This window comes from Hemicordylus capensis, chromosome 11 (assembly GCF_027244095.1).
Source record: "Hemicordylus capensis ecotype Gifberg chromosome 11, rHemCap1.1.pri, whole genome shotgun sequence".
Lineage (NCBI taxonomy): Eukaryota > Metazoa > Chordata > Lepidosauria > Squamata > Cordylidae > Hemicordylus > Hemicordylus capensis.
Window position 1 is genome coordinate 19,726,220 of NC_069667.1, and position 13,162 is coordinate 19,739,381.

General features: G+C 46.6%; 1 protein-coding gene across 8 annotated transcripts in view; it reads right to left on the minus strand.

Annotated features, from left to right (window-relative positions):
* MCF2 (MCF.2 cell line derived transforming sequence) overlaps positions 1-13,162 on the minus strand; it is a 67,398-nt gene that overhangs the window by 51,406 nt on the left and 2,830 nt on the right. For 7 of the 8 annotated variants that reach the window (XM_053274434.1, XM_053274433.1, XM_053274435.1 and 4 more), the window contains exons 2-3: positions 3,026-3,094; positions 2,494-2,608 (exon numbers count right to left, since the gene is read on the minus strand). In XM_053274434.1, the coding sequence (XP_053130409.1) occupies positions 2,494-2,608; positions 3,026-3,094 (184 nt within the window). Of the gene's footprint in view, positions 1-2,493; positions 2,609-3,025; positions 3,095-13,162 lie in introns of those variants that run through there. The other variant, XM_053274437.1, reaches the window with a different exon arrangement.

The window sequence follows — 13,162 nt, forward strand, 5'->3', positions numbered from 1 at the left end:
AATGTGTCCGAAAAGTCTGATAGTTTGAGCCTGGTCATTTGTGCCTCCAGTGAGAATTCTGGATTGACTTGTTCTATGATCCATTTGTTTGTTTTCCTGGCTGCAAATATGTATACACTGCTTTTCAACAAAAGTTCTCAATACAGTTCTCTCTCTCTCTCTCTCTCTCTCTCTCTCTCTCACACACACACACACACACACACACACACACACACACACACACACACACACACACACACACTCCTAGAAGGTGAGGCCTGACATTGACCGGGCAAAGTCATTATGAATAGATTCTACTTCTAGGCAAGTTCAAGAAATTAAATATTTGAATCATAGTAAATTTGATATTCTGCTTTTCATGGGCCTGATGTCATTTTGGAATTACTGATCTAATTATTGAGAAATATATTGAGAACAGCAGCAGCTGAAATATAATTAATTAAATCCAGAATTTCTTCTTTTTTAAAAAATTAAATGTATGACACGTATTCCAGTATTAAAAAAATAGTGCATTTAGCTAATTTAAGTGGCAGGATTGTCCATGCAAAGATTGGCATCTGCAGGTCATCACTTTATTCTGCACAAACAAAAAAAATTCTTCAAAATATAATCTTTCTCTTTTTAGTTTTTACATTTATACCCCACTCTTCCTCCAAGGAGCCCAAAGCAGTGTACATTATTATGCTTACCCTCAGAAAAACCCTGTGAGATCGGTTAGGCTAAGAAATAAGTGACTGGCCCAAAGTCACCCAGTGAGTTTCATGGCTGAGTGAGGATTTGAACCAGGTCCTTGGATTTCCCGGGTCCTAGTCCAACACTCTAACCACACCGCCACACTGGCTATCAGCAACAGCCACTGGAGGGATGCTGTGCTGGGGTTGGGCAGGGCCAGTTGCTCTCCTCCTGTGACATATAAGATAACCACCCCTGTAAAAGATGCCTCTTTGCTCAGTTAGCAGGAGTTACGTACCCTGGTCTTAGCAAGAGTTACTTCGCCTGGTCTTACTTCCCAGAAGCACAATGCGATGCAATAAATTCAAATGAAGCAGTGACCCATTTGAATGAGTTTGAAAAAAAGTGTATATATCTGTAAAGTTGTTTGTATGTCCGGAGTGGCTTCAGGATAATCTTTTCCAACAGGGGCGTGCCAAGAACTCACAACTGTCAGCAGGAGGCCTTCTCCGAGGCTCATCGGGCCTTAGGAGTAGACAGACAGGTGACTGCAGAGAAGCTATTTTTGATTGTGGTACCCATATATCCAGGATGCGCTCCACAGAGAGGCCCACCAGGAGCATTTTCAGACAGCAGGCTTTACTGTGCGTTCGGCTGCTCAAAACATCAGATGCAAAAAGCGGATTTTGTTTCACCCTAGATATAAATCGGGCTACGAAGCTACTGCCAAAATAGTCTAGCTGCGGAAGATTAGCCTATGCACAAGTGAAGCTGCCATATACTGAGTCAGTTCTTCTAGCCAACACTGTTTGTTCTGACTGGCAGCAGCTTATCTGGCAGAGATCTTTCCCAGACCTCCTGCTTGAGGCCTTCTTAACTGGAGATGCCGGGGATTGAACCTGAGATCTTCTGCATGCAAAACATGGACCGTACCATTCAATGATGACCTCCCCCAAAATTACCACTCCTCTTGTATATTATCTATGCAGAAGGAAAGCTGTCTCTGGACCTAGACCTTTAAAATATAGCTGGCTCGTAGTCTATTTCTGGGCCCCATTCACTTGCTCCCAGTCTGTTTCTGGGCCCAATTCAAAGTGCTGTCTTTAACCTTTAAAGCCCTAAATAGTTTGGGACCAGGTTACCCGAGAGAGCGCCTTGCCCCATATGTTCCTGCTCCAAATACCCCAGCCAAACCAGGTGAGGCAGGCAGCTACTAGGAAGAGGGCCTTCTCAGTGGTGGCATCCCGTTTATAGAACAGCCTTCCTAGTCAGGTTCACTTGGCACTCTCACTTTGTTCTTTTAGATACCAGGTGAAGACCATTCTGTTCACCCAGGTCTTTCAAAAAGGTTGTATTTGATTGTAAGCGTTTGTTTTTATGTGTTTTAATTGTAGATTTTACTCATGCCCAGAAAACAATTTGTTATGGGTCGGCCAACAAATATATTATTATAGCTGGTGCTTACTTTGATGATTGATCTATCAGATTTTTATCCTACCAAAGAGCACATAGCAGCGCATATGCTCCTCCCCTTTTTAATCCTCTCATCAACTCTGTGAAATACTGTCTCTGTCATCTCTAGGTCAAGAGGCAGTAACTGAGCCAAGGATGCCCAGTAAACTTTGTGATGGAGCTAGGATTTGGACCAGGGAGAGATTCCAGAAGCACAGACTCATATCTAACTATGAAGATGGGTTACTCTGGTCATCTTCGTAACTTTCCCTTTTCTTACGATCAGCTTTGAAGTCAGCCCTGATGCAGGATGCTAAGATTATATAACAGCCTGCTACCCACCCACTATGCCTAACGGAAAATCAGTACCTTGGGAGCCAAGTTAAGTAGGTTAAAACTTTTGTCACAACCTCCTCGGGCACATTATTGAACTGGGAATTTTCAGGGAACGTTATGATCCAGCCATTTTCCTTCCCTCGGCCACCTAGGTGGGGCAAAAAGAAAAGACACAGAGCAGCGGCAAGTTAATAGTCAATCCATTCCATCCATGTGCTTCCAACAGTAACCCAAGCGAGGGACCCAGATATACTGCTGGCCACGGTGGGTTTGCAATTTTGCTGGGGTCCCATACTGCACAAACAGTATTCCCTCTAAGGCGTGCACATGTGCACATACACAGAAGTTCTTTTAATGTCTACTCAGTTAATTTTAGGTCCTGCTCAGGTTGAATCAGGAAGGCCCTATTCTGAATGTACATGTGCACACACTGCCTTGATACTGCCACCCAGAAAAAAAAAACATGTTGAACACATAGAAGAAAAAAATTAAAAGAGAGAAAGAGAGAGAAAGAGAGAAAGCTGAAGCTTTGCAGCAAGGAGGTGAAAAAGTTTATTGTACCCACCAGAAAGAAATGCAAACCCTTTCATCAGATCTTCGATAATACCCTTCGCACGGATTGGGAGTGCAGATTCTAGCAAAAGAAGCAAAGAGAAAGCCAGAGTTAATCACTCTACAACTTGATTCCATGTCCCGTCTGCATTCTCCTTAGCTTTTCCTTTCTTTGCCTCGATGTCTCCACTATCCATAGTTCCCTCAAGTGCCTGCTTTCTCCCCTAAACCCCCCCCCCTTTAGCCATCTTGACTCAACGAGCCTCCTTAGGACTCATCATGTCCCTCCTGGGCATTACAGTCTCTCTTCATCATAAATACTATGTGGTTTCTTCAGAGCTTGCTCTTCGATGAGCCACTTTGTGCCTCAATTTTCTGTCTTCTCTACCCTTTCCCTGAAGCTTCATTTTCCATCTGTTTCAAGTGTCTTTTTCATTGCCTACTCTTTATCCTCCTTCCTCTGGGATCCCTCTCCCTTAGTGACCTGGGATGTGGTTTAAATCCCCGCCCAATGACAGCTTTCCCTGCCCTCAGAGAAGCTGGACTACAAACTACCGTGTTCCCTGAGCACCTGAACATTCTGTGTCATCACACCAGCTCAGCCAATCAGTGTCAGAGGCTTCAGTGCCAAAAACACAATTCCTTTATGTCAATCATTTCTACCTCGCTTTTAGGAAACAAAACACAGCAGCAGCACACAAAGATACATCAAAACAATAAAATGAAAAGAGCTAAGAACCATGCAGGAAAACGAGAAGGAAACATAAGGGTAAACGTGATGCCATAGGACAAAAGGCTCCTGGGACAAAACGTGCCATCTAGATATGGCCGGAGTGGAGCAGTGCCCTATGCATTTCGAGGACCTGTGCATGCTCTTGTTTTCTGCTCATGTGCGGAGGGGGGGGGAGGACACAAGGTACGAGGCTCTGGCAGTGACTGTCAGCTAGCTTCCCGCTGGGTAGGGGGGCTGCATCCCACCTAGCTGCGGAATGAGATAGGAGGAAAAATACCCAGAAGGAGCCTCCTGATCGAAATGGGCGAGCCAGAGGTTAGAGCATGCGCCTAATCTGGGTTTTCACAGCATGAGCCTTTATTAATGTCTTTTTAAGAAGGGAGGGCTTGGTCAACACCAGCTGATGTTTCTTTTTCCAGCGGGAACAGCCCACGCCATTAGTAAACAAGAGGTGCAGAACACACCTGTTGAGCCGATGGAGAAGCTCATTCTTTCCCCTTGATAACCATCAGCTGTTCTTTGTCGAGGACAATCCTGCTTATATTCAATTTATAACAGGAAGAGGGGAGGAAAGTAGTCTGACAGCGTCTGGGAGCCGTGAATCCCCAGATGATGCTGGACTACAACTCCCATCATCTGCTGGCCATTGCGGTGAGGGATGATGGGGACTGTAGTCCAACATCTGGGGACCCATGGCTGAGAATCTCTGGCCTAGGTTATATACATATAGGAACATAGGAAGCTGCCATATACCGAGTCAGACCATTGGTCCATCTAGCCCAGTATTGTCTACACAGACTGGCAGCAGCTTCTCCAAGGTTGCAGGAAGGAGTCTCTCCCTACCTGGAGATGCCAGCGAGTGGAACCTGGAACGTTCTACACATTAAGTAGATGCTCTACCGCTGAGCTCTAGCCCCAACCCCTAAGGGATATATCTTACAGTGCTCACACTTCTAGTCTACCATTCAAATGCAAACCAGGGCTGACCCTGCTTAGCAAGAGGGACCACCCGTGCTTGCTACCACAAGGCCAGCTCTCTCCCTGAAATGCCTGCTCGACCATGAGGTTCAGCGAACAACCTTAGAGGCAGCAGCCTCACCCAGTTCTGGGGAGAAGAGCTGGGCATGCAGTGGGGAGCACGAATTGCCCCCTTTGCTAAGCAGGCTCTGCCCTGGTTTGCATTGTGGATGGGTGGCCACAGGTGAGCACAGTCTGCTGTAAGATACGCCTCTTACGGGATGGGGTCGTAATTCAGTGGAAGAGGTTCTGCACGTTCCCCTCCTGGTCTTACACGCCTTTTGCAAGAAGCTTGTACTTTAAACTTTTGATGGATCAGTTTACTACATATGGACCACTGGCTCTATATAACCTCCTAACTTTTACAATATAGAAGAAAGATCTGCAGGATTGTTAATAAGAGGGGAATCTTGGGGAAACTGTGAAATCTTCTTTGGACTAGAAAGAGGCTTGAGTTGCTTTGTCCTCGGGAGAATGCTGCACAAAAACAGTCACTGAGGAAGCCAAAACGCGTCTGACTGCATAAGGAATTACCAAGACATGAACGCACCAGGAACCACAGGAGTACAGGATTCGGTCAGCATAAGCCTGATAACTTTTTATGATGCAAGAATTAAGGAACTAACTGGCAAATATACTCTATGGCTTCTAAACTTTTAAGTATTTCTATTAAGCACCACCAGCTTTTATTATTAAAATACCTATTTATATTTTGGTCTTCTGTATATACATATGAACAACTACATTATAGCTACTCCTGATCTTATATAGGACTTCAGTCCTGGCATCTCCAGCTAGGATTAGGGATGTGCACGAACCGGTTCGAATGTCTGGCGGTTCGGACGGTCTAAAGGTGGGGGGATATCTTTAAGGATGGGGGAGGGTGCTCTTACCCCTCACATCATGTTTCCCCTGCTCGCACTGTCTTTTAAAATGGCTGGGCAGGGTGGCAGATTACGTCCTTGCCGCACTGGTGCCTCCTCGAACCGGAAGTGCCCGGTGCGAGGAGGCACCGAGGAAGCAAGGAGAACTGTTTCAAAAGACAGTGCCAACAGGGGAAACACGGCAGGAGGGCTAAGAGCACCCTCCCCCATCCTTAAAGATGTCCCGCCCCCCACCTTCTAACCGGCAGGTGCCAGTTCCGTGCACACTAGGGCTGGAAAGGACTCCTGTCTGAAACCTTGAAAAGCCGCTGCCAGTCAGTGCAGACAGTACTGAGCTAGATGGACCAATGGCCGGACTCAGTATGTAGCAGCTTCCTATGTCCCTAGCCTACCTCACAAGGCTGCTGTCCAGATAAAACAGAGAAGAGGAAACTGCATTATTTATTTTAAAATTTATTTATTGTTCAATGTATATACCGCCTTTCATTAAAACAATCCCAAGGTGGTTCATTCTGGCCCTTAATTAATTAATCAATCAATTAATTAATTCTGGTCCTGACTTCCAAATAAATATTCAGGGGATTAGGATGCTGGTCAGCCTGCAAATGCCAGAAACTTCACACAAGAGCAAGTGCCAGCCTCTGTCTCTTAGCAAAATGTTTCCATGATCAGCCAGCTAAAGCCGCAGGTGCAAAACACACATCACAGCCCTGAATAAGAGACATAATTGTTGTGCCTTCAGGTGCCTTCCGTTGGGGAACAACCCACCCGCTCCAGAACAGCTCGGCATATTATCCACCACGAAAGCTCTCTTGCATTTGTGGCTTAAGGCTGCAAAATAAGATCTGCAATTATTTTTCCCCTTCCACTAATCCTCTCATGGTTTCCCAGCTTAAAAGAGGGCAGATTCTTAATTACAGCAAGTAAAACTGGATTTTCATTAGTGGGTAAGATTAGCTACGCATCTGCTTGAAAAGAATAAACGGATGCCACTTCGAGCTTGGTTATCCATTCATTCATATCTGCACCTTGTTTTGGTTTTTGTTTGGCCAGGGAAGAACCACTCTTGAGTTTTCAGCTGGATTTATTTCAGGATAAATCAACCTTGGGTTCCCATAGGAACATAAGAAGCTGCCATATACTGAGTCAGACCATGGGTCCATCTGGCTCAGTATTGTCTACACGGACTGGCAGTGGCTTCTCCATGATTGCAGGCAGGAGTCTCTCTCTCAGCCCTGTCTTAGAGATGCTGCCAGGGAGGGGACTTGGAACCTTCTGCTCTTCCCAGAGCGGCCCCATCCCCAAAGGGGAATATCTTACAGTGCTCACACATGTAGTCTCCCATTCAAATGCAAACCAGAGCAGACCCTACTTAGCAAAGGGGACAATTCATGCTTCCTGCCACAAGACCAGGTTTTCTTCCATGACCAAAAGGTCTACTCCTACGAATATTTCTATACCACTTTTCAACAATAGTTCCCCAAGCGGTTTAAAGTAAAAGTGTGCCGTTGAGTCGGTGTCGACTCCTGGCGCCCACAGAACCCTGTGGTTATCTTTGGTAGAATACAGGAGGGGTTGACCATTGCCTCCTCCCGCACAGTGTAAGATGATGCCTTTCAGCATCTTCCTATATCGCTGCTGCCCCGTATAGGTGTTTCCCATAGTCTGGGGAACACACCAGCGGGGATTTGAACTGGCAACCTCATGCTTACTAGGCAAGTCATTTCTCCGCTGCACCATTAGGTGGCTTATCCAAGTGTTTTACATAGAGAATAAAAATAAAATAAAATAAAATAAAAATAAAATAAATATAAATATAAAATAAAGATGGCTTCCTGTCCCCAAAGGGCTCACACTCTAAAAAGAAACATGAGGCAGACACCAGCAACAGCCACTGGAGGAACACTGTGTCGGGGATGGATAAGGCCAGTTGCTCTCCCCCTGCTCAATAAAGAAAATCACCACTTTAAAAAGATGCTGATTTTGCTCAGTAGAATTCCTCAGTTCAAATAAAGTGAACGAGAATGCCCACTTCATACTAGCAGTGAAGGGTGGGGGGGGATCCATCCTTTCACCACACACCTGGTTTGTCCTGGCTCACTTATGGAAAAGCTAACCGGTGCTAAGCTACCTGGACTAGCCAGGGGCCAGTTCTTCTTTGCCACGGGTATCTTTCCATTCCGTCACGCCAGCATGAGATGAAGGGGAAATTTGAGTCCACGCCTAACAATACAGCCGACCGATAGGATGGAAAAAGCATAAAGAGATGGCGGGGATAACCGCTGGGGAGTAAAGCGATACAAGGATTCAATTGAGGAGAGTTGATCCGTATCCAGGCACAGCACCTATCAAAGGCACTTTATGGCCGCAGCAGAGAGCTGGCGTGGCTTAGCAGCTAAGTAAGCTGTGAGCTGGAGAGTCCTCGGCTGAGATCTGACTGCAGCCGAGAGGTCTCGCCGAATGAATACACGAAGCTGCCTCCTACTGAGTCAATCCCTTTGTCTGTCTAGCACAGAATTGCCAACACTGACTGGCAGCTGCTTTTCAGTGTTTTCGAGGGAGAAACCCGGACCCGGACCGACCTGAAAGTGCTACCTGGGACAGTCTGCATGCAGAGCATGTATTCTACCACTGAGCTGTGGATGCTCCTGGTGAACGTAGGAAGCTGCTCTTTTGCTGAGTCAGACCCTTGGTCCATCTAGTTCAGGACTGCCCACACTGACGGGCAGCAGCTCTTCGGGATTTCAGATGGGCATTTCACATCACCATCTGGACACAGCAGGGAACGGATCAGGTGCTCTTAACACTGGGCGACAGCTGCTACTATTCTCTCATCGGCAGACTGGGGGAAATCATTTCGGAAGTTGTAAGGATTACTGGGAGTAAAAGGTAAAGTGCGCCATGAAGTCTATTCCGACTCCCGGCGCTCACAGAGCCCCATGGTTTTCTTTGGAAGAATACAGGAGGGTTTTACCATTGCCTCATCCCGCACAGTATGAGACGATGCCTTTCTGCATCTTCCTATACAATGAATATACAACAAATATTTATATACCGCTTTTCAACTAAAATTGCAAAGTGGTTTACACCGATATAAATGAATAAATATAATGTCTCCCTGTCCCCAAAGGGCTCACCAGCAACAGCCACTGGAGGGGTGCTGTGCTGGGGATGCATAGGGCCAGTTGCTCTCTCCCTGGCTCAATAAAGAGAATCACCACTTTTTAAAGATGCCTCTTTTATCAGTTAGCAGGTATCACTGCTGCCTGATAGAGGTTCCAGTGGGGATTCGAACCAGCAACCTCTGGCTTGCTAGTCAAGTCATTCCCCCACTGTGCCATTAGGTATACTTGCAGAATTTCTTCACAGGCCAAACATTTTGGAAAAAATAGAAATCCTGATTCCTGGTTTGGGATACAGAAAGCAAGGGAAGGGATTGAAGTCTCCAATCCAAAGGGCAGAGTGTCATTAACATTTGAAGACATGGGGAAAGTAGGTCACTGCAACATCAGCACACAGTCACCGTGGGCACAGAAACCCATTTGGGTGCCTTGTGGAAGCCTCTCAACACTACCTCCAGTGGGACACACCAACTCTGAGCTTAAGCAGAGTCTGCTTCAGTTTGCATTTGGATGGCAGACTACAGGTGAGCACTGTAAGATAATCCCCTTAGGGGATGGGTCCACCGCTCAGTGGAAAGCAGGGGCGTATCTAAGGTAGGGCATGCAGGGCACATGCCCTGGGCGCCACTTGAAGGGAGGCACCATTTTTTAAAATGAAAAAAAAATTTTTTAATGGCTACCGAAAACAAAATGGCCACCACGCAAGCTCAAATGGCCTCTGCAAGGCCGTGGTATCTGGAAAAAGTCAAATTCTCCATTTATTTTTAAAACTTATGTAATAGTAATGCTGCAATGCATAGTAGAGAATTAGACAGGCACTTCTGTTTAGTTTTCCAAGTACACCTCCACATAGTATTTGGGTATTTCATGAGCCCCAGCATACTGAAATTTGTAGTTTTCGAGCATTTTTTGGTCTGGTTATGTCCACTGCTAAATAGTTTTTGAAATATTAAAAGATTAATGAGCTTGACTTGTATTTTTGAGCTGATATTATGGTAAAGTTATCTGAAAGATGGGTGTCAGATGTTTGGACAGGGGGCACAATTTCAGTGCTTGCCCTAGGCGCTATTTTCCCTAGATACGCCTCTTGTGGAAGCTTCTGCATCTGTGCATGCAGAAGGTCCCGGGTTCAGTTCCTGCCATCAAGCATCTCCAGGGTGTTTTCCACATAGCAAGTTTACCACAAATCTGAAGTTGCCCCCCAAAAACACCACCAAAAATGGATTGTTGTACCCTGAGACGTTTACACATAGCAGGCTTTGCAGAGGGTTTACTGGGAGGTTTTACTGCAAACTCAACGTTGTCCCCCAAAACTGACACAAACAGAGGATTTTTTTTTTACCCCAGTTATAACTCGGGCTAAGCCACCTAATGGTGCAGCGGGGAAATGACTTGCCTAGTGAGCAAGAGCTTGCTGGTTTGAATCCCCGCGGGTATGTTTCCCAGCACTGTTCCTTCTAACAGGGATTTCCAGATGTTGTTCACTACAACTCCCAGCATCCTCAGCTGCAATGGCCTTTGGCTAGGAATTATGGGAGTTGTAGTCAACATCTGGGAATCCCTATTAGTAAAGCAAAATGTGCCATCAAATTGATTTTGACTCCTGGGGCGCACAGAGCCCTCTGGTTTTCTTTTGGTAGAATACAGGAGGGGTTTACCATTGCCTCCCCCGTGCAGGATGAGATCATGCCTTTCAGCACCTTCCTATATCGCTGCTGCCCGATACAGTATTAGCAGGGATTCGAACCAGCAACCTTCTGCTTGTTAGTCAAGCATTTCCCCACTGCGCCACTGTTTCCCAGGATATGGGAAACAGCGATATAAGAAGGTGTTGAAAGGCATCATCTCATACTGAGCGGGAGATGGTAATGGTAGACCCTTCCTGTATTCTACCTAAGACAACCACAGGGCTCCGTGGTCGCTAGGAGTCGACACCAACTTGAGGGCACAACTTTATAATTCGGGCTACACCCTAACACACAGCGTAACCCTGAATCGTGTGTGCAGTGCTCCCCGATATCCAGGTAAATCTGGCCAACATGTGAACACACACCCTCCATTTTGCAGGAGAGGCAAGCTTAAAAAACCCAGTGTGAATAAGGCCCAAGTAGAGAAAGACTCCTGCCTGAGACCTTGGAGAGCTGCTGCCAGTCACTGAGCAAGATGGACCAAGAGTCTGACTCTGTCTAACGCAGCTTCCCATGTTCCTATGACGAAATGCAGCTCAGCCACAAAAGATGTGCAGCAACCATGAAATTCAGCTGCGTCCTGCCCCAACCCCGATCTCCACTCGAAATTGCCTTCCGCCCACTCAGGCCTGCTGTTACTTCATGCTTTCTTATGGTAAACAGTTATGGCAACAGGGGCGGGGAATTATAGGTTCATCTGACAACAAGAGATGAGCAGGATTTGAAGCCCTGTATGGCTGCAGCCATTTCTGTCCGCCCCTTTCTCCTTCAAATGCTGAAGGTCGGGAAGCAGGCAGGCAGGCAGGAAAAGATTCAAGCACTGGGATGTAGCTGTCTTATATTCTAAGAAGCTCCAAGACAGCATCTGATATATCTATCTTTAATGGAAAGCACAGCTATGGGGTTCGGGGGAAATAACTAGAGACCAAGCAGAGAACAGAAGCACACATCAAAGGTTGTTCTCTCCTCTCAAAAGAGAGGAGAGCTGGTCTTGTGGGAGCAAGCATGATTTGTCCCCTTAGCTAAGCAGGGTCTGCCCTGGTTTGCATTTGAATGGGATACCACATGTGAGCACTGCAGGATATTCCCCTCAGGGGATGGAGCCGCTCTGGGAAGAGCAGAAGGTACCAAGTTCCTTCCCTGGCAGCATCTCCAAGACAGGGCTGAGAGAGATTTCTGACTGCAACCTTGGAGAAGCTGCTGCCAGTCTGGGTAGACAATACTGAGCTAGATGGACCCATGGTCTGACTCAGTATATGGCAGCTTCCTATGCTGTGGCACAAGGAATCATGTTGACCAAGAGTAATATTTCTATACGGGGCACTCTAAATTTGGATCCCACAGCAGGCGGAGTTTTCATGTACATATTTATTCATTCAAAACATTGCTCTCCGATTTCTCAATGCAAAAACAGACTTCCAAAGCTGCTCGCAGCCATTCAGAGAGAAAGTAAGAGATAACAGAGTGCCGAACGCAGCAATTAAAAATCGAATCGACAGTTGTGAAAACGCTGTACAGTCATAAAACAATAGGAGCAGCGTTCAGATATTATCCATTAAAGGTCCAGGAAAGTAAAATGGTCTTGAGCAAGTGCCGGAGAACTAACCAAGTAGGTGCCCAGTAACATGCCTCCAGGGAGGGACAGTCAAGGTGCCACCACCAGGGAGGCCCTGACTCTGGTGATCACAGAATATAGCATAGAAGCAGCTAGTATGTGGACCGGGGGCATCATTAGGGGGCAGCCCATGTGGCACAGGCTCACAGTAAATTGCTCAGAGCCTCGAATCTCATCAGCCCCCTCCCTCCTCCATGACATCTTCCAGAAAAGAAGGCAGCAGTGCACACAGCATGGGAGGTGGGGAGATCCTAGCCTCATCGAGTCTCTGCGGTTTCCACCTTCATGGGTGCTAGATTATAATATAAGAGACTTTTAAAAAACATACACAATTATTCTTGTGGGGGGAGCTTAATTATCAAAAGGGAGGCTGTGGACAAGGGCCCTGGATCTTTATGTACCTAGCAACGCCCCGGTCTGGATCAAAGCAACATTAATGCTGAACATACAATGCCCCGGTGATGAACATTTCGACATAACTGGTGTGGCTCACGATGACATGTTTGGGGGGGACCTAGCATGACCAGAGCCATGTTTGATATAAAGACATATCATAGAGTCTTGGCCCAGATGTGCCCCGTCCTGTCCAGTAAACAAGTCTGACAACACAGACCGTAAGGCAAGGTGCAACTACGAAAAAGAGGTACTTGTGGTAAGCTCGACGCTGGCAGAAAACCACAGGAGGACACCAAGTTCCACGGAAAAACAGAGCGAGGGGCTTGAGGAAGGATGTGGTGGACCATTTCAGGATGTGATGTGATGCAATGTGTGTGTGTGTGTGTGTGTGTATACAAGAAAGATCTACCTGGTCAGGATAAACCAGTCATAATGGGGAATAAAACACCTTTATGAATATGGTCTTTGATTCCTGTGGGGTGGGCTTGGTTATACAAGCGTACCTTGATGAAGAACCGGGGTCTATCTTCTGGGCTGATCCCCGGGTCTGCCATCTTAGCTGACCCATGCTGCTTTAGCATGCTCTTTGGGGTCCAACGTCTTGGCTGACCTGTGCCTTGAAGCACGCTGCTGCCCGTGTGTCATTACGGTTCGATGGGGCAATCCATCCTGTTTCTGCTATAAGCCGCACATGA